Genomic DNA, 21,797 nt, shown 5'->3' on the forward strand with positions numbered 1-21,797 from the left:
AATTATAAGCATTTCATACGTTTTTGAACTTTTATTGACAATTTATCAAGTTTATGCAAAGCCTCAATATTTACAGGGTTGACCTTTCTTTTTCAAGACTTCTACAATTCGCCCTGGCATGCTGGATATTAACTTCTGGGCCAAATCCCGACTGATGGCACCCCATTCTTGCCTAATCATTGCTTGGAGTTTATAACAATTTCTGTGTTTTTGTTTGTCCACCCGCTTTTTGAGGATTGACGAAAGGTTCTCAATGGGATTGAAGTCTGGGGAGTTTCCTGGCCATGGACCCAAAATGTCAATGATTTGTTCACCGGACCACTTAGTTATCACTTTTGCCTTGTGACGTGGTGCTCCATCATGCTGGGAAAAGCATTGTTCATCACCAAATTACTCCTGGATGATTAGGAGAAGTTGCTCTTGGAGGATGCTTAGATACCATTCTTTATTCTTGGTAGTGTTCTTAGGCAAAACTGTGAGCGAGCCCACTCCTCTAGATGAAAAGCAACCACACACATAAATGGTCTCAGGATGCTTTACTGTTGCCATGACACAGGACTCATAGTAGCGCTCACCGTTTCTTGTAATTATTATTCTAGATGTCCAAAACTGTCTGAAGGGGCTTCAGAGAAAATAACTTTACCCCAGTCCCCTGAAGTCCAATCCCTGTGCTTGTTGAAGAATATCAGTCTGTCCTTGGTGTTTTTCTTGGAGAGGTGGCTTCATTGCTGCCCTTCTTGACACCAGGCCAGCCTCTAAAAGCATTCGCCTCATTAGATGCACTGACACCTGCCTGCTGCCATTCCTGAGCGAGCTCTGCACTGGTTTTGAACAGATCCTGTAGGAGAATGCTCTTTAGGAGACGGTCCTGGCACTTGCGGGACTTTCTTGAGCGCTCTGAAGACTACTTCACAGCTTTCGAACCTCTCTTCTTAAAGTTCTTGATGATCCGATAAATGGTTGATTTAGGGGCAGTCTTACAAGCAGCAATGTCTTTGCCTGTAAAGCCCTTTTGATGCAAAGCAATGAGGACTGCACATGTTTCCTTACAGGTAACCATGGTTAACAGAAGAAGACAATGATTTCAAGCACCATCCGCCTTTTAAAAGCAACCAGTCTGCTCTTAAAAATTAAATCCACATGACAGAGTGATATCAGCTGCCATGTGCTAATTAACACTTTCTCCTGAGCTAATAAGAAGAAGATCACTGAAATAATGTTAGCAGGTCATTTATTTGGCAGGGCTGAAATGCAGTAGAAATGTTTATTTTTTTAGGATTAAGTTAATTTTCATGGCAAGGAATGACTTTGCAATTAATTGCAATTCATAGGATCACTCTTCATAACAATCTAGAGTTAAAGCAAATTTCCCCTATAATAACTGAATTAGCAAACTTTGTGAAAACAAAATTTGCGATAGATAGATACCGTGTTTCCCCGATAGTAAGACACCCCCGATTGTAAGACGTATCGGGGGTTTCAGGGGGGTCGGCTAATATAAGCCGTACCCCGAAAGTAAGACATATGTCTTACTTTCGGGGAAACACGGGGGTATTTCTGATGCGCGGCTGCGTGATTTTCGCGCAGCCGCCATCATAGAGATGAGTCTAGTCGCCGCCCGTCACTGTCCAAGGTGCTGAAAGAGCTAACTCTTTCAGCACCCTCGACAGTGAATGCCGTGAAAAAAAGAAAAAGTTCGTACTTACCGAGAACTTCCCGGCCGTTGCCTTGGTGACGCGTCCTTGGTGACGCGCCTCTCGACATCGGGCCCCACCTCCCTGGATGACGCGCCAGTCCATGTGACCGCTGCAGGCTGTGCTTGGCCTGTGATTGGCTGGAGCTGTCACTTGGCCTGAATTGTCATCCCGGGAGGTCAGACTGGAGGAAGACGCCGGGAGTTATCGGTAAGTCAGAACTTCTTTTTTTTTGACAGGTTCATGTTTATTGGGATCGGAAGTCACTGTCCATGGTGCTGAAACAGTTTAACTCTTTCAGCACCATGAACAGTGACTATCTAGAAAATCGAGCAACGCAACGCAATATAAGACATACCCCGAAAGTAAGACATAGTGGGGATTTTGGGGATAAAAAGAAAGTAAGACACTGTCTTACTTTCGGGGAAACACGGTAGATAGATAGATAGATAGATAGATAGATAGGATAGATTAGATACATAGCCCTGACATGTTAAACTTAATCACAGAGCAGAAGTAAAATTAATGTTGGCCAAGATTGTCTTAATATGCTAAAGATGAACATTTTCTTTTGACAGTCATTCAGCTGACTTGGACCCTAGTATGGACCCTTCTGAGGCTGATGTGACTAATTTTAACTTTAAAACCATTTGACCATTATGACAGTGTAAATGCCACTACATACATGATCCAAATGAACTGCAATAATATACGCACGTAGAATTGGGCTGTATGTATGGATGGTGGCTGGGAGGGACTAGGAAAAGGAGGTGATCCTGCTAACTACAGTAGCTGAATGATAATTAAACAATCGTAAAGGCCCCCTCAAGCTCCCAGGTGTTGGAGGTCCTGGGGCAGTTCCTCCATTTGTCCTCATTATAACCTAACCTTGATAGTTCTTATTTAAAGTTTGGTAAGGAGTATGCCCACATTGACTTTACTTGGAATGATATATTAGGGAAAAGTATAAAGGCCAGAGTCATTCACTTTAGTAGCTAAACTGATCCAATGGTCAACAAGTCCTTCAATAGATATAGACTGTAATCTACTGGAGAATATTTAGTACAATGAAGGGAAATTTTAATTTACCAGAGAGGTGGTGTACACTTATCTAAGGAAAGAAGTTCTGGCTATACTCACCAGATATGCCTTATCCAACGTTTAATGCCCTGTCTATATTCACGATTATGACATATGAATGTCATAGAGGGATGGTCACTACTACAAGTAGTATAACATCATGTAATATTACATATTCCCTGCTCCGGCACCTTCTGGGGAAATGTATAGCTGCCAACATATTCTACCTGCAGAATCAGCTGATCACCGGGGTGGCACTTAAGATTTCCTAAATGCAACTGAATGCTTCTGTAGGCTGCTATGTAAAAGTTAACTTGACATGTCAAGTCATCATATGGTGTTCACATATACAGCTTGACAAGCACAGAAAAGGCATTTACAACGGCATTATTATTATGGACAGTCAGACAATCCAATATAATGACACCTTCCACAGACAGATTAAACATTACACTGATAACATGACTTAGTACACCCATGGTAGAACTGCAACCAAAGCAGAATATTGTAACAAGCATGAATTAGTGTGTCTGTCCTTATCCAGTTTAGTGAGACTGTATGGGGGCAATAACATCATAGTCACAAGTATACACTAATTTGTACCATTGCTGAAGATTTTCAACTACCTATATGTAACCTTGTGCTGGGGTAACTTATGTCAACACTTTATAGTAATATTTACTAACCTTTCTACTTAAACTTTTACTGTTATACTTTGCATGGTGTCCCAAGCATCTTTGTTAAATGGAAACTCCAGTCAAACCTAATGGCATAACCATAGGACCTCTACTGATCAGGAGAATGGGGGGCCAGTTTCCCACGTTACTACTTAACTGTTTCAGTATCTCCCATAGATTTTTCATAGACAATGAAGACTGATGGGTGAATGCATGGCAAAATCACTCATCTTCTCTTCCCCCTTTACCCCAGGTTTAGAGAACCAATAAAGGACAATGGATTCCCAGTAGTAGGACCCGTATCACTAATTATTATCATTAATGTTAGTGGTACATTGGGGATCTAATGGGGGTTTTACACTGGACGATTATCGTTCTGTGAACGCTCGTTGCCGATAATTGAACAGTGTAAACAGGGGAATGATCAGCAGATGAACGAGTAAACACGCAATCATCTGCTGATCGTATCGTTTTTAAAAAGTGAAATATTATCGTTGTCGGCAGCAGATCTCCCTGTGTAAACCTGCCGACATGATAATAATGTATGGGGATGAGCGATCGGAGTAACGACCGCTCGTCCCCATCCATAGCTCCGTGTGACAGGAGCAAACGAGCGCCGATAAACGATGTCTCGTTGAACGGCGCTCGCTACACCGGCAGCTTATCGTCCGGTGTAAAAGGGCCTTAAAGGTTGTTTTACACAGGACGATTATCGGGCAGACGAGTGTTAATATAATGCTCGATCATCTGCTGGTCGAATTGTTTTAAAAAAGTAAAAGATTATCGTTGCCGGCAGCACAACTCTCTGTGTAAACAGGGAGACATTCTACCGAAATGATAATAATGTGTGGGGACGAGCGATCAGAGTAACGACTGTTCGTCCCCATCCATAGCTCCGTGTGACAGGAGCAAATGATCGCCATTCAACGATATCTGGTTGATCGGCGCTCGCTGCACCGGCCGAGTGTCGGCCGGTGTAAAAGGGCCTTAAAGGGAATGTGTTGCCAGCAAAACATGTTTGTTTTTTTTTAGTTAAACAATTAGTGTGTAGGTGATTAAACATTGTTCGAATTTTTTTTTTTTTTCACGAGTCAGGAAATATTATAAATTGGATTCAATTTATAATATTTCCCAGCACTGGTCACTAGATGGAGCCATTCCCAAAATTTCAGCATTGCATGTGGTAAAGCAACCACATTGCTTTATGCTGCAAAATTGGGTAAAAAATCCCTCGCTCTAGTGAGCTCTCAGAATCCCCCCCTCCTTTATCCTGGCTAGTGCCGGGAGAAACGAGGGGTTTGAACGGTCTAACCTCCTACACTGTGTGTCGCCATTTTTTGAACTAACACACAGTGTAGTAGGTTTACATACACTAGTAAACACACACTGAAACACGAACATACATAGAAATAACTTACCTGCTCCTGCCGCCACCGCTCCCTCCGGTCCGTCCGCTCCGTCTGCTGCTGCTGCTCCATGTGCACAAGTCCGGAAGCCGCGACCGGAAGTAGTAATCTTACTGTCCGGCCGCGACTTCCGGTCCACAGGAAAATGGCGCCGGACGGCGCGCATTTCAAATTGAGCTGTGTGGGAGCGGCGCATGCGCCATTCACACACAGCGGCGTACAAGATAGTGGATGGAACGGGCCCCGTTCGCAGTCCCTATGGGACTGGAGCTGCCATATTCCATGTCTGTATGTGTCGTTAATCGACAAATACAGAAATGGAAAAAAAAATGGCAGCCCCCATAGGGAAGAAAAAGTGTAAAAATAAAAAAAAGTAACACACAAATTAATCCAAATGTTTTTAATAAAGCACTAACATCTTTAACATATAAAAAAAAAAATTTGGGTGGCACTGTTCCTTTAAGTTGTGTTTCAGTGGAGAACTATTTTTTCCTGTGTCATGGAAGAAAACCAATGAAATTATTCCCTTGACTAGCCACATAGTGATGCACTGTTTCTCAGACTCCACTGATACAATTCTATAGCCGATATAGAATAGATCTGCTTTTATGACTGCTACAGTTAATAGGGGAGATTTTATGTATATAATACATTATAAACTATGAGGCCAAATAGTACATAAAAAAGATCAATCCGTACACTAATATGGTCTTTAACTCTGCTATATTCAGCATGTAAAATTGTAACAAAGTTAAAACCAAATGTGTAACTTGAAGCTCCCAATGCAAAATATTTAACATGCCCCCTTCCACCTACCATGTGCCATTTATAATACTGGTACCATCTTATGTGACAAATAGTCATTAAAGCCCCCTCAGGAACTAGGTACAACTGCTACCCCTGTATCCCTATATCTATACCTCTGAACAAAAAATTGTATATAATAAATTTGAAATTGGGGAACAGGGATTTAATTACAGAAAAATGAGAAGATGTGATTAAAATACAATGGGTATTTATTTAAAACTTCTTGAGCTACATGGATCATAACCTTTCCCCTGCATTATTGCTCATTCCTTATATTACCGGGTGTTAGACGGCCTATGTACATTAGGATGGTTTTACATTCCTTTGAGGACTTGGCCCTGGGCAACAAGCAGAGATCTTAGTACATTATACCTCTGCCTTGTATTGTTAAATAGAGAACATAATTATTGTCAAAAGGCCAGAAATACAGCTCCATCATTTACTGAAGGGACCCCCACCTAAATGTTTAATTAGTAGCTTCTTGGCTCTATTGCAAAATCTGTAACAGGACCCTCCCCCCCCCCCTCCCGCTTACCATGTGGGATTTATACTAGTGTCTTCTTACACGGCAGAGGTGCATTTGAGCCGTCTCAGGCAACAGGGCACAGGTGCGACTGCTACCTCTGCACCCCCTATAGCTACACCCCTGAAGGAAATTGTATATACAACGATAAATATGAAATTGGGGGAATTGGGCTGAAAGATGAGTAGATGAGATTTCCATTTAATACTTTTTGAGCTACATGGATCATAACCTTTCCCCTGCATTATTGCTCATTCCTTATATTACCGGGTGTTAGATGGCCTATGTACATTAGGATGGTTCTATGTTTCTTGTTATTTTTTGGAAACTCGGCCCTGGGCAACTAGCAGAGATCTTAGTACATTATACCTCTGCCTTGTATTGTTAAATAGAGAACATAATTATTAAAGTATTGTCAAAAGGCCAGAAATACAAGTATAACCAGGTGCTGCCAGTTCCTAAAAGCAGCCGGGGGTGCACACAGCATGGAAACCACTAGTCAAACTGGTGTTTACTACAGCAACAAAAAGGATGCAGAAAGTGAGATAAGAGGTAAAAATCTCTGTTTAATAACAAACACTCAAGATAAACTGGAATGGTAAGGCTCCAATCACACGACGGGGTCCGAGGGTCGGCCGATAAAAATGGCAGTTTTGGTCAGTTTTTCTCTGCCCTTTTTCTTCCGTTACGTTTCCGTTCTGTTTTCTGTTCTAGGCCATGTTTCCGTTTTTAATGGCCGATTTTGACCCATTTTGCATCAGTTTATTTCCCTGTCGGTTTTATAAACGGATGAATTTCAATGTAAATTTTTTGCCACACACTTCCCTCTGTAGATAATGCCACACAGCCCCCTGTAGATACTGCCACAGCCCCCTGTAGATAATGTCACGCACTGCCCTCTGTGGCTAATGCCACACCGCCTCCTGTATATACTGCCACATCCCCCCTGTAGATAGTGCCACACAGCCCCCCTGTAGGTAGTGCCATACAGCTCCCCTGTAGGTAGGGCCACACAGCCCCCTGTAGGTAGGGCCACACAGCCCCCCTGTAGGTAGTGCCACACAGCCCCCCTGTAGGTAGTGCCACACAGCCCCCCTGTAGGTAGTGCCACACAACGCCCCTGTAGGTAGTGCCACACAGCCCCCCTGTAGATAATGTCACGCACTGCCCTCTGTGGATAATGCCACACCGCCTCCTGTATATACTGCCACATCCCCCCTGTAGATAGTGCCACACAGCCCCCCTGTAGGTAGTGCCATACAGCTCCCCTGTAGGTAGGGCCACACAGCCCCCTGTAGGTAGTGCCACACAGCCCCCCTGTAGGTAGTGCCACACAGCCCCCCTGTAGGTAGTGCCACACAGCCCCCCTGTAGGTAGTGCGACACAGCCCCCCTGTAGGTAGTGCCACACAGCCCCCCTGTAGGTATGGCCACACAGCCCCCCTGTAGGTATGGCCACACAGCCCCCTTGTACATAGCACGCCCGTAGATGGCACCCCCCTTTCCTGTAGATAGCGCCACTGTAGGGGACTGCTCCAGGAGAAGTCCCTGACTTCACTATCCATATATGGACAGTGATGTCAGGGATTTCTCCTGGAGCGGAATCACCAGCCACAGCATCGGCCGCTGTGGCTGGGGATTCCACTTCAGGAGTAGCGGACTGCTCAAGGAGAAGTCTCTGACGTCACTGTCCATATATGAACTATGACGTCAGGGACTTCTCCTGAAGTGGAATCCCCGGCCACAGCTTCGGCAACGATGTGGCCGGGTATTAGGGATCCCGCTCTTACAGGGTGCGCAAAAATCTCCTCCTCCTCACATGCACTTCGCATTGTGAGGAGTAGAAAGCGAGAGAGCTGCAGAAAGCACGGCCATCACTCGGATCACATCCAAGTGGCAGCCGTTCTTTACATTGCCACATAGACTTCTATGGGAGGTGTGCGGCTGGGAGAACAGCCCAAAATAGGGCATGTTCCATTTCTTGATGGCCCGGTTTTAAAAAAAAAAAAAAATCGGCCGTGTGAATAGCCCCATTTGGGATCTATTGTTCCTACTGCGGCTGTGTGACGGCCGTTCAAAAAATGGCCATCACACGACCAAGAATCCCTGTCGTGTGAATAGAGCCTAAGAGAAATGATTTTTAGTTCTTTTAAGACACAACTTACTTCTCCAATGCCTCTCAAAAGGGATTTTTATCAAGTATCTTATTGGTCTAAGTTGAGGAACATTACTAATACTCAAACTGAAATACTCCCACTATTATGATTGATTTTTCGATTAAAAACCCTTAGCCCATATCTTTGGATCTTTCCAGTTACCCCACCTCAGGCTTTGTTCACGCAACTTTTTTGCATTACGTCAGATATATATGTCTGTATACCAAACAGTACATGATACAGACATATACTGTCAGTGGCGGATCATTAGGGCGGTTCGGGCGGCCGCCCGGGGCCCAAGGCTCCCAGGGGGCCCATGACCGCCCGAACCCCCTCATGCCCAGTGGCATCGCTAGCACCGGAGGTGCCAGGACCGCACCTGTCATGAGACGAGGGGAGCTTCGCTCCTACTTAGCAGCCGTGGTCTGTGCTGCTTTAGAAGCTCCCCCTCCAGCCCCCCTTCCCTGCTCTAAACAGCTCTCCTCCTGCTGCTAGATGTCGGGACATGGGGGAGGGGAGACTGTCGGTGGGCTCTGTGTCGGGCTGTGAGCAGGAGAAGAGCTGCAGTGAAGACTCACAAATATCCTACATAAAAGGTAAGTGCATGTGTGTTTAATGTGCATATTCATGTGTGTTTAATGTGCATTTTCATGTGTGTTTACAAGGTGTACTTTATGTGTATAATGTGCATACTCGTGTGTACTTTGTGTATAATGTGCATACTGTGTGTATAATGTGCATAATGTGCATAATGTGCGTACTTTGTGCATAATGTGCGTACTTTGTGCATAATGTGGGTACTTTGTGCATAATGTGGGTACTTTGTGCATAATGTGGGTACTTTGTGCATAATGTGGGTACTTTGTGCATAATGTGCGTACTTTGTGCATAATGTGCGTACTTTGTGCATAATGTGCGTACTTTGTGCATAATGTGCGTACTTTGTGCATAATGTGCGTACTTTGTGCATAATGTGCGTACTTTGTGCATAATGTGCGTACTTTGTGCATAATGTGCGTACTTTGTGCATAATGTGCGTACTTTGTGCATAATATGCGTACTTTGTGCATAATGTGCGTACTTTGTGCATAATGTGCGTACTTTGTGCATAATGTGCGTACTTTGTGCATAATGTGCGTACTTTGTGCATAATGAATCCCTGAAGAGAGGTATAGAAGATCAACTGGAGCCTGCTCAGTAAACAGGCCTCATGTTTGCACATTATTGCCTAGTTAGACTCTTGATAGATGGGTGGCAGCTAACAGGTTGGTGTAGGCTCCTTTTTTTTACTCATTACCCGGGGTCCCCGACTACAGCATACCTCCTAACTGTCCCAGATTCAGCGGGACAGTCCTGGATTCCGGGCGGTGTGTCGTTGTTCCGTGCGGCCGGGGGTAGGTCTCGCTGTCAGCTGTATCTGCGTCCCCAGGACACAGATACAGTTAAACCCAATGCTGAAGCAGGGAACCATCAGCTCTCTGCTTCAGAATAAGTTCAGAGCAGAGGAGCAGAGGCATCTTGTCTGCTCGCCAAGGACTCCCCTGGCATAGTGGTACTTTAAGCACTGTGCTCGAGGAAGCCCTTGACCTCACTGTCCATATATTGAGCGTAATTCCCGTTGCCGAAGATCTGGCTGGGAATTCCGCTCCTAGAGGAAATCCCTGAGGTCACTGTCCATATATGGACATTGACATAAGGCGCTCATCCAGGAGCGTAATCTCTGGCCCAGAGTCCGCTCAAGGAGTAGTCATTGATGTCACTGTCCATATATGCAGACAAGAACAAGAGAAAGAAAACACTGGACTTACACTGGACTTACACTGGCCAAGTCCACCAACAAGACTGCTTCACCACCATATATTCACCGAACCGTCTGCTGTGACTTGAAATGATTCTAAGGAGTCCAAAGGATAACAAAACTAAAATGAAAAACAAGTGTAAGAATTTCAAAACAGACAGCCATTGTTCTAAATTTGTCAAAACACATAATTTCCTGACTATCTAAAAAGGGGAGAGCGGGCAGGACAAAAAGTCTCCAGGATCTCGAGGAGGGAAAAAAAAGACTGGAACAAGGTAGCTAAATAGCAGCCGCTAAATGGAATCGGCACAGTGGCTATTGGCCAAGCTCCTGGGCAATGCCAACCTAAAATAAAAGGGGCAGTAGCCCCAAATAATCACTACAGCAAAGGAGGGTGGAAGGGGGGCTTCTATACAATTGGGTCCAAAATGTGGAAGAGTCTTCATCCTTTAGGGCATACCCACCCTAAACCGTCAGGTAAGCTTCATATAGTCTAGAAAAGTTCACTGAAGCATTTGATAGTGGATACATGGAAAACTTGAGTATTAAAGGGATTTTCCTTGTTTTGATACTTTACAGAGCACGTGCTGTTTTGGTTAAGGCTCAGCAAATTATACAGAAAACTTCACAAATATTGCTTTACTATTCCATGTACACTGTATTCTTGCTCCAAAATAATTTCCAAATAAATCTGTTTGTAAATGTCACATATTCATGATGATCTTCTCCACATGAAACTACAAAGAATCTTTAAACTGAAAAGAAATGCTGTAGCCAGTGATATCAGATGTTACTGATCGGTAGTCGTAGCCTGTGCTCATATCACTGAGCCTGAAAATCTATAGGATGTCCCATTTGTTACAAGCAAAGATATATGTGTATATATATATATATATATATATATATATATATATATATATATATATATATATTACTGTACTAATTCTAATACATTAGAAAATTAGATGTTGAATGGAAAGTGTGACTCTGCTTTGTTCTTTGGAGACTCTATACTTGTCTATTAGGGAATTGCTAAAACTGTCAATGACTGAATACAGAGAAAGTTGTCACTGTCTACAGAGAAAGGAAAGCTGTCAATCACTGTACACAGAGAAAGCTGTCAATCACTATCCACAGGGAAAGCTGTCAATCACTGTACACAGGGAAAGCTGTTAATCACTGTCTACAGAAGAAGCTGTCAATCACTGTATACAGAGAAAGCTGTCAATCACTGTGTACAGGGAAAGGTGTCAATCACTGTGTACAGGGAAAGCTGTCAATCACTGTGTATAGAGGAAGCTGTCAATAACTATATACAAAGAAAGCTGTCAATCATTGTCTTCAGATAAAACTGTCAATCACTGTATACAGAGAAAGCTGTCAATCACTGTACACAGGGAAAGCTGACAATCACTGTAGGCAGGGAAAGCGGTCAATCGGTGTACACATGGAAAGCGGTCAATCACTGTACACAGGGAAAGCGGTCAATCACTGTACACAGGGAAAGCGGTCAATCACTGTCTTCAGAGAAAGCTGTCAATCTCTGTGTACAGAGAAAGCTGTCAATCACTATATACAGAGAAAGTTGTCAATCCCTGTACACAAGGAAAGCTGTAAATCATTCTACACAGGGAAAGCGGTCAATCGCTGTACACTGGGAAAGCGGTCAATCACTGTACACAGGGAAAGCGGTCAATCACTGTACACAGGGAAAGCGGTCAATCACTGTATACAGAGAAAGCTGTCAATCGCTGTATACAGAGAAAGTGGTCAATCACTGTCTTCAGAGAAAGCTGTCAATCACTATATACCGAGAAAGCTGTCAATCCCTGTACACAAGGAAAGCTGTAAATCATTCTACACAGGGAAAGCGGTCAATCGCTGTACACAGGGAAAGCGGTCAATCACTGTACACAGGGAAAGCGGTCAATCACTGTACACAGGGAAAGCGGTCAATCACTGTATACCGAGAAAGCTGTCAATCACTGTACCCAGGGAAAGCTGTCAACCACTGTACACAGGGAAAGCTGTCAACCACTGTACACAGGGAAAGCGGTCAATCACTGTGCACAGAGAAAGCTGTAAATCACTGTACACAGGGAAAGCGATCAATCAATGTACACAGAGAAAGCGGTTAATCACTGTACACAGGGAAAGAGGTCAATCAATGTGTACATAGAAAGCTGTCAATCCCTATATAGAGAAAGCGGTCAATCACTGTGCCCAGGGAAAGCTGTAAATCACTGTACACAGGGAAAGCTGTCAATCACTGTACACAGGGAAAGCTGTCAATTACTGTACACAGGGAAAGCTGTCAATTACTGTACACAGGGAAAGCGATCAATCAATGTACACAGAGAAAGCGGTTAATCACTGTACACAGGGAAAGAGGTCAATCAATGTGTACATAGAAAGCTGTCAATCCCTATATAGAGAAAGCGGTCAATCACTGTCTTCAGAGAAAGCTGTCAATCACTGTGTACAGAGAAAGCTGTCAATCACTATATACAGAGAAAGCTGTCAATCCCTATATACAGAGAAAGCTGTCAATCACCATATACAGAGAAAGCTGTCAATCACTGTACACAGGGAAAGCTGTCAATCACAGTACACAGGGAAAGCTGTCAATCACAGTACACAGGGAAAGCTGTCAATCACTGTACAGAGAAAGCTGTCAATCACTATATACAGAGAAAGCTGTCAATCACTATATACGGAGAAAGCTGTCAATCACCATATATAGAGAAAGCTGTCAATCAGTATATACAGAGAAAGCTGTCAATCACTGTACACAGGGAAAGCTGTCAATCACAGTACACAGGGAAAGCTGTCAATCACTGTGTACAGAGAAAGCTGCCAATCACTGTACACAGGGAAAGCGGTCAATCACTGTGTACAGAGAAAGCTGTCAATCACTATATACAGAGAAAGCTGTCAATCACTGTACACAGGGAAAGCTGTCAATCACTGTACACAGGGAAAGTTGTCAATTACCGTACACAGGGAAAGCGGCCAATCACTGTACACAGGGAAAGTGGTCAATCACTGTACACAGGGAAAGAGGTCAATCACTGTGTACAGGGAATGCTGTCAATCACTATACAGAAAAAGCTGTCAATCCCTATATACGGAGAAAGCTTTCAATTACTATATACAGAGAAAGTTGTCAATCACTGTGTACAGAGAAAGCTGACAACTAGAAATCCTCTCTCTAAGGCTATGTTCACACGGGGTATTTTGCAGAGTTTTTTGACGCGGAAACCGCGTCGCAAAACTCGGCAAAAACGGCCCGAGAACGCCTCCCATTGATTTCAATGGGAGGCATCGGCGTCTTTTTCCCGCGAGAAGTAAAACTGCCTCGCGGGAAAAAGAAGCGACATGCCCTATCTTCGGGCGCTTCCGCCTCTGACCTCCCATTGACTTCAATGGGAGGCAGGAGAAAGGGTATTTCTCGCTGTTTAAAGCCTGCGGCGCTCAATGGCCGCGGGCGAAAAACGGCGCGATAATCGCCGCGAAAATCGGCGTGCAGGGAGAGGAATATCTGCCTCAAAGTTCCAAACTGAATTTTGAGGAAGATATTCCTCCCCCAAAATACTCCGTGTGAACATAGCCTTACCATTCCAGTTTATCTTGAGTGTTTGTTATTAAACAGAGATTTTCACCTCTTATCTCACTTTCTGCATCCTTTTCGTTGATGTAGTAAACACCAGTTTGACTAGTGGTTTCCATGCTGTGTGCACCCCCGGCTGCTTTTAGGAATTGGCAGTACCTGGTTATACTTGTATTTCTGGCCTTTTGACAATACTTTAATAATTATGTTCTCTATTTAACAATACAAGGCAGAGGTATAATGTACTAAGATCTCTGCTAGTTGCCCAGGGCCGAGTTTCCAAAAAACAACAAGAAACATAGAACCATCCTAATGTACATAGGCCATCTAACACCCGGTAATATAAGGAATGAGCAATAATGCAGGGGAAAGGTTATGATCCATGTAGCTCAAAAAGTATTAAATCTCATCTACTCATCTTTCAGCCCAATTCCCCCAATTTCATATTTATCGTTGTATATACAATTTCCTTCAAGGGGTGTAGCTATAGGGGGTGCAGAGGTAGCAGTCGCACCTGGGCCCTGTTGCCTGAGACGGCTCAAATGCACCTCTGCCGTGTAAGAAGACACTAGTATAAATCCCACATGGTAAGCGGGAGGGGGGGGGGGGGGGGAGGGTCCTGTTACAGATTTTGCAATAGAGCCAAGAAGCTACTAATTAAACCTTTAGGTGGGGGTCCCTTCAGTAAATGATGGAGCTGGGGAGCCGCAGGTTGGGGACCAATGTGTTAGACAAAGGTAACCAAGATACAGCAGAATAGATTATTAAAAAACTTCACACGAGAAAATAACTTTGGGGGTTATATATCCATTTTCAAACTCAACATTAAGGCCCCATGCACACGATCGTGCTTTTGCGGCCGCAATTCCCCCAAAAATCCCGGGAGAATTGCGGCCCCATTCATTCCTATGGGGCCATGCACACGACTGTGGTTTTCACGATCCGTGCATGGCCTGTGAGCCTGGACTGTAGAAAGAACTGACATGTCTTATTACGGCCGTGTTCTGCGGTCCAGGCTCATTGAAAATGATGTCTGCGTTCATGTGCAAGGCCCGCAATTTGTGGGCAGCTCGCGGGTGACAGTCCACTGCCGGCCGACCCAAAAATCACGGCCGTGCACATGGCTACGGTCGTGTGCATGTGGCCTAAATGAGAGTTATATGGGGATGAGTTTCATAATCAGTGTTTGAGATACTTCTACTTATAAAAACTTTAAAAGACTCTATATTTGTCTGTGCAGCACAGAAAACAAGTTAATCCTGTTTCTTGTGTTTGGCACAAAACATGCAAATAATGAGCTCTGCCAATACTTGGCAGAATAAATAAAGGTGAACTCCATGGATTGCAGTATCATCACATGGTTTCCTCGCAGGGTTTTTTTTAATCAGTTTTACACCGATATTGTTCATATTTCTCTATATGAAACAAAAGTGTGTTAACAAATATTTTTTTACTTTATCAGTTGTTGATCATTTTGTTTTGTTATCCATTAAAAGTATAAATCAACTCTTAAAAATTTTTTACAAAAAAAAAAGACCCAAACTGACCTAGCCTTACAAAAATACCAAAATAAATTTAAGTGACCTCAGCACATACTGTATCTAGCATGTGGGCATATGTGTGTGGATATATATATATATATATATATATATAAACTAAAAACAAAGAAAAAGCAGCACCGTTCCTTCTGTATAGGGTGCAAAAAATTCCCGTTCAGACACTCGACCAGTGTCCCAAATAACCAATGCGCTCCAAAATACGAGACAGCACTCCAGAATTTGTGAAAAAATAGGATCACTTTAATGCGACGTTTCAGCCCTACCCCATGGGGCCTTTCTCAAGCAATTTTCACAAATTCTGGAGTGCGGTCTCGTATTTTGGAGCGCATATATATATATATATATATATATATATATATATATATATATATATATACATATATATATATATACACACACATATATATAAAAATAATGACCAACAACATTATTAGGCCTTATTTACACGAGCGTGTGCGTTTTGCGCACACAAAAAACACAGCGTTTTGCGTGCGCAAAAGGCACTTAACAGCTGCGTGTGTCATCAGTGTATGATGCGCGGCTGCGTGATATTCGCGCAGCCGCCATCATTATAACACTCCGTTTGGATGTTTGTAAACCGAAAAGCACGTGGTACATTCAGAGTTTGACAGCTGTTGCGCGATTCACGCAGTTCGCACGGGAGTGCTTCCGTGCGGCATGCGTGGTTTTCACGCACCGATTGACTTCAATGGGTGCGTGATGCGTGAAAAACGGCGAAATATAGAACAAGTCGTGAGTTTTACGCAGCGGACTCACGCTGCACAAAACTCACGGACTGTCTGCACTGCCCCATAGACTAATATAGGTGCGTACGACACGCGTGAAAAGCACGCGCGTCGCACGCGGGTATATTGCGCTCGTGTAAATGATGCCTTAATGGATATAATCACAGAAATAATGAACAGATCAGTGGGAGACCTGAAGAACCAGACAGAATTGAGGAGATTCCGGAGAAACAGACATCAATTACAGTATTGACCACTAATCTACTCTTGTGCTCCAGGGATATTAAATATTGCCATTCTAGGACACCACTGATAATCCGTATAATGTTTTTTTTATTTTATGTGTCGTTTTCTGCAGCGGACATTACGGCCGAAAAATTGCACCACTATTTGGTGCGGTTTTTATGCCGGAATTCCATGCGGCGCCCATGGTGGATACTCTATGTGCTGTTAAGCAGCGTATATCAGCCCTGTTTGAACATAGCCTGAGGGTGGGGGAGGGGACAAAGTGGAATTTTGTTTGCCTCTGTCATGGGCAGAAATGCAGTTGGAATATTGATAAACGTAAAAATAGTTTCCTCTTGAATCTTTAAATCTCTCGGTGGCATTATCATAATTTCTGTTATGGTATCCATCAATATTGTTACGGGTGATTCTCTAAATTTTTTCCCACTGGAAAACGAACTTCCCATTGTACACAGCCTCAGGCAGATGAAACAATTCATGTGACATGCAAAGCCATTTCTAAACTGCGTATTTGTATTTAATTAATGTTTTTGTGTGTTTTTGTTTCATGCCTACAGCAACAATATATAATATGGAATGAAGACGCATCTCTTGTTTATCGCCTGTTAAATAAAGGGGGAGAGATGAGGCGTTTAACTAGAGAAGGAGAAAGCGTAAAGGGACTTGGCCCAAGGACGCAAACACAGGCCTTTGGGATGAAGCAGCACCAGGTCTCAGAAGAAGAGGAAGGTGATGAAGAAAATATGGAGGGATGTGAACAGCCCCGTTACATCCCTATCCGCAGGCACTCACGTTTTTATACTTCGATGAGAGCACGAAAGCATCGAAAAGACAGGGGGAGTAGCAGAGAGGCTATGGAAATACAGACTCAGAATTCTGGTGAGTAAATTCTGCTCATTGCTGAATACTTGAAAGGCTGGGAATCCTCTGGTGGAGCCAGACTCTGACACAATAATCGGCCCCCAATGCATAAAGGCCCTAAAGGTTCATCCCTGCAGTGATCATGTTGGATGGTGCTATATTTCAGTTTCCTCGTGTGTGGACTTGGAATACAGAATGACATTATGAAATACGCAACTAATGGTGACACTTTACTGCGGTGGCCCTAGCTAATACTTTCATGACCAGGCTACAGACTCTTGCAGCTAGTGAAACAGCTATAACTTATTTATTTAATGAGCTATTCTTTAAATGTTACCCTTTATTGTTTGTCTACTAACAAATGCCCTCAGAAAAACAAGGCACCATGTTCTCCTCCTTTCTAGCAGCTACCAATTGAGGTGTGGTTAGAAAGTGTGTCCTCTAGGTCAGTTGAGCGTCCAAAACACTCTGGTACTAGATCATGGCACTCTACTTTTCCTGCATCTCTCACTGAAGTCTAAGGATGATATGGAAACAGATTAGTATGCCGACTCAACTGTTTCCATATATACCCATTACAGTTCTATGGAGAGTGACCAAGCATGATGAGTTCTCAACTGGGAGCGAGGGACCAGAAAACTCCCGCTCTTGGTGGGGGATCTAGAGAACAGATCCCCATCTATCAGACATTTATGGCATATCAAACTGATGTGCCGTTATTGTTAATTGGGAAAAAACCCTTTATAAAGACTATCTATGTAGGAGAGGGGGAGGTAGAAATGGTGAACAGGGAAGTGACTGTGTATACTTTTATGGAGGTGGGTAACTCATTGACCAGAAGATTCAGCTGCATAACTCTAAATTGCCAACAGTGGTTGTAACTTTCTGCCTACGATTTATATTCTGCACATACAGGCAAAAAATACATTATTATGTTCCACTTTCGGGTCCTAGCAATGTATGATTGTGTGCTGTGCTTTGTCAGAATAATGAAACATTAAAACTCCTATTGTGATCATGTGCTATATAAACATATCATTGTAGCCTATTGTCTGGAATCTCGAGTTCAGTCTGGAAAGTTAAAAAATACTTTAAATTTTTTAATAATCTTTGAAACTTCAAAGATTCAAAGAATTCCAGTCTGATGAGAACATGAATCTCAGATAAAAAGTGTCCATAGTTAACTCATGAGACAACATTATACAATGTTATCGTTTTATCTGTTTCTAACAATTATTAACCTTCCTACTCCACCACACCTGTCTCATCGGATAAAAACATGTTTTTAAATAATGACTCTGACAGGCAGACACAGAGTCCCGTGACCGTGTCCCTCCTGAACCCAACAATAGTGCACTATCGAAAGAAAATAAATAACTACAACCCAGCACTGAGATGCTATGTTCCCCTCCCTAGCAGCGGGGACTGAAAGAGATGGTGGTATATAAAAATACACATATTAAAGAGACTGTCACCAGATTATAAGTGCCCTATCTCCTACATAATCTGATTGGCGCTGTAATGTAGATAACAGTAGTTTTTATTTTGAAAAACGATAATTTTTTAGCAAGTTATGAGCAATTTTAGATTTATTCTAATTAGTTTCTTAATAGACAACTGGCCGTGTTTTTACTTTTTACCAACTGGGCGTTGTACAGAAGAGTGTATGACGCTGACCAATCAGTGACCAATCAGCGTCATACAATTCTCATTGTTCCAGCCTATTGTTACAGTGTGATTGTGCAGTGAAAGAAGCTGGGCTGGAACAATGAGAAGTGTATGATGCTGATTGGTCACTGATTAAAAAAAGGGTTTTTGCTGTGCAAAAGTAGTAAAACATAAAAAAAACTATATACATTTGTAATCACTGCAGTGGTAATGGCTCGCAGAATAAAGTTAATAAATAATTTTTACCACATGGCAAGAGCTGTGAAAATTATCCCAAAAAACAATGTTGGAATTGCTGTTTTTTTTCCATTATTAGTAATGTTTTTTATACATTATATGTACCCCACAACGGTGCCAATAAAAAAATACAACTCCTCCTGCAAGAAATAAGCCCTCCTACGTCAACGAAAGAATTAGTTATGACTCTCAGAATGCAGATGAAAAAAAGAAAAAAGTTGCTGTGTCTTCTAGGCCCAAAATAGCTGCCTTTTGAAGGGGTTAAAGGACCAGTATCTCGAAAAAAAAAATTTTTAGATCAATTTGACTTTAATGTGTTATTAAACATTTTTTTTTATTTATTTGTGTGTTTGTGTTTTACTTTTTTTTATTTTTTCACTTTTTCTTCCCTATGGGGGCTGCCATTTTTTTTTCCATTTCTGTATGTGTCGATTAACGACACATACAGACATGGAATACGGCACATACAGTCCCATAGTGAATGCGAATGGGGCCCGTTCCATCCACTATGCTGTACGCCGTCTGTGTGTGAACGGCGCATGCGCCGCTCCCACACAGTCCAAGTTCAACTGTGCGACGTCCGGCGCCATTTTCCTGTGGACCGGAAGTCACGGCCGGACAGTAAGATTACTACTTCCGGTCGCGGCTTCCGGACTTGTGCACTTGGAGCGGCGGTAGCAGACGGAGCAGACGGACCAGAGGGAGCGGCGGCGGCAGGAGCAGGTAAGTTATTTCTATGTATGTTCGTGTTTTAGTGTGTGATTACTACTGTATGTTAACCTACTACACTGTGTGTTAGCTCAAAAAATGGCGACACACAGTGTAGGAGGTTTGACCGTTCAATCCCCTCGTTTCTCCCGGCACTAGCCAGGATAAAGGAGGGGGGGGTTCTGAGAGCTCACTAGAGCGAGTGAGTGAGTTTTCTCAAATTTTGCAGCATAAAGCAATGTGGTTGCTTTACCACATGCAATGCTGCAATTTTGGGAATTGCTCCATCTAGTGACCAGCGCTGGGAAATATTATAAATTAGAATCTAATTTGTAATATTTCCTGACTCGTGAAAAAAATAAAAAAAATTAGAACAATGTCTAATCACCTATACACTAACAGTTTAACTAGCGACACATTACCTTTAAAGTGGCTCTGTCAGATCTCCCCTGCTGCCATCTCTGGTGGCAGCATAGAATAGAGGGGGAAGATGATAACCTCGGGATATATGGCTTTCTATGTTTTGATGTAGCATTTATGTAAAAAGCTGTTTAAGTGCTATGAGGAACTATAGAGAAAGCCTGTAAATCCTGCTTCTCTCGCCCACACAGAGTAAGGCTCTGTGCACACTGCGTTTGCAGTGTACGTTTAATGTATATGCTGGGAAAGCTCCTATGTGTATACATTAAACCTATTTATAGGCTCAGAATTCAACCTGAAAGTGTGGCCTTTGGGCCTACATCGGGGCGATATTTATCAGTATACCCCAAAGAAAAAGGTATAGAATAGCGTAGTAGACTAGGCTGCTCCATACAGCGATATCCAGTAAAAAAAAATTCATACTGTGCGGTATATGTTTTCTTACAATAGGACCCTATAGGTGACATTTCCCACTGTATGCTTATACGTCCGTTGGACGTATGTACCTCTGATGTACACTGCAAAGGCCTAAGTGACGGCTTATGAGTCTATATACATGGACATCTGTCAATTACTGTGGGGGTGGGGAAAGCAGGACTCATAGGCTTTCTCTGGAAAGCAAACAATTTAAAGTCCATACCAACAACACTGGTTTAGAATCCAGGGTGGGTGTGCGTCTTTCCTAGGGCTCTGATCATGGGTTTAACCCCTTAAGGACACGGCCAATTTTGGCCTTGAGGACAGAGCAATTTTTTTTACATTTCCCTCTTTGCATCCCGACGCTCATAACGCTTTTATTTTTTGTACGACGTAGTTGTATGAGACTTTGTTTTTTGCGGGACGAGTTGTACTTTATGTACGTACCATTTTTTGGTACAAATACATTATCGTTTCATTTCTATAAATTTTTAATTAGATTAAAATGCAGAAAAAAAAGCAGTTGCGCAGCAGTTTTAATATTTATTTTTTTATACCATACACCGATCATAAATAATGTTATACATTTGATGTACAGGTTGTTACGGTCGTGGCGATACCAAATATGTCTATATTATTTCATGTTTTGGGACTTATATTTTAAAAAGTTTATTTATTATAAAAAATTTGTGTTTGTGTATTTTATTTACTTTTTATTTATTTATTTACCATTATTTTTTTTTTACATTCATTTAACTTTTCTTTTTAATCCCATAAAGGGATTTATCATTTTGATTTTGAATTTGTAACTGCAATATACTGGCATAGATCTATATGCCAGTACATTAGCCTGTGTACTGATTGTACACAGGCAGTTGTTAGGCCATACCTCAGTATGCCCTAACAACAGGAAATATGTTTAGACAGCCCCGGGGTCCTTCACTGGACCCTGGGCTGTCTGGCCATATGAGTTGTGGGCTTTGATCGCGTCAGTTATTTTCTGTGACGCGATCAATGTGCAGTCCCCTCTCTTTGAATGTCACGATCAGCTGTCATCACAGCGTTAACAGCGGAGAGAAGATGTTTCTCTCCTCTCCGCTGTCAGAGCGGGGCCGTGGCTGTGTATTACAGCCGTTGCCCCGCTCTCGATCGCACACACAGAGACGGCAGAGACTGCTGTCACAC

At 42.7% G+C, this 21,797-nt stretch overlaps 1 protein-coding gene across 1 annotated transcript in view; it reads left to right on the forward strand.

The window, feature by feature from the left end:
* The window catches only part of NGEF (neuronal guanine nucleotide exchange factor), a 179,239-nt gene that overhangs the window by 3,425 nt on the left and 154,017 nt on the right, over window positions 1-21,797 (forward strand). Inside the window, exon 2 of the mRNA XM_075861321.1 lies at window positions 16,859-17,180. Coding sequence (XP_075717436.1) covers window positions 16,925-17,180 — 256 coding nt within the window. The 5' untranslated portion in view covers window positions 16,859-16,924. The remainder of the gene's footprint in view (window positions 1-16,858; window positions 17,181-21,797) is intronic.

This window comes from Rhinoderma darwinii, chromosome 4 (genome assembly GCF_050947455.1).
Source record: "Rhinoderma darwinii isolate aRhiDar2 chromosome 4, aRhiDar2.hap1, whole genome shotgun sequence".
Lineage (NCBI taxonomy): Eukaryota > Metazoa > Chordata > Amphibia > Anura > Rhinodermatidae > Rhinoderma > Rhinoderma darwinii.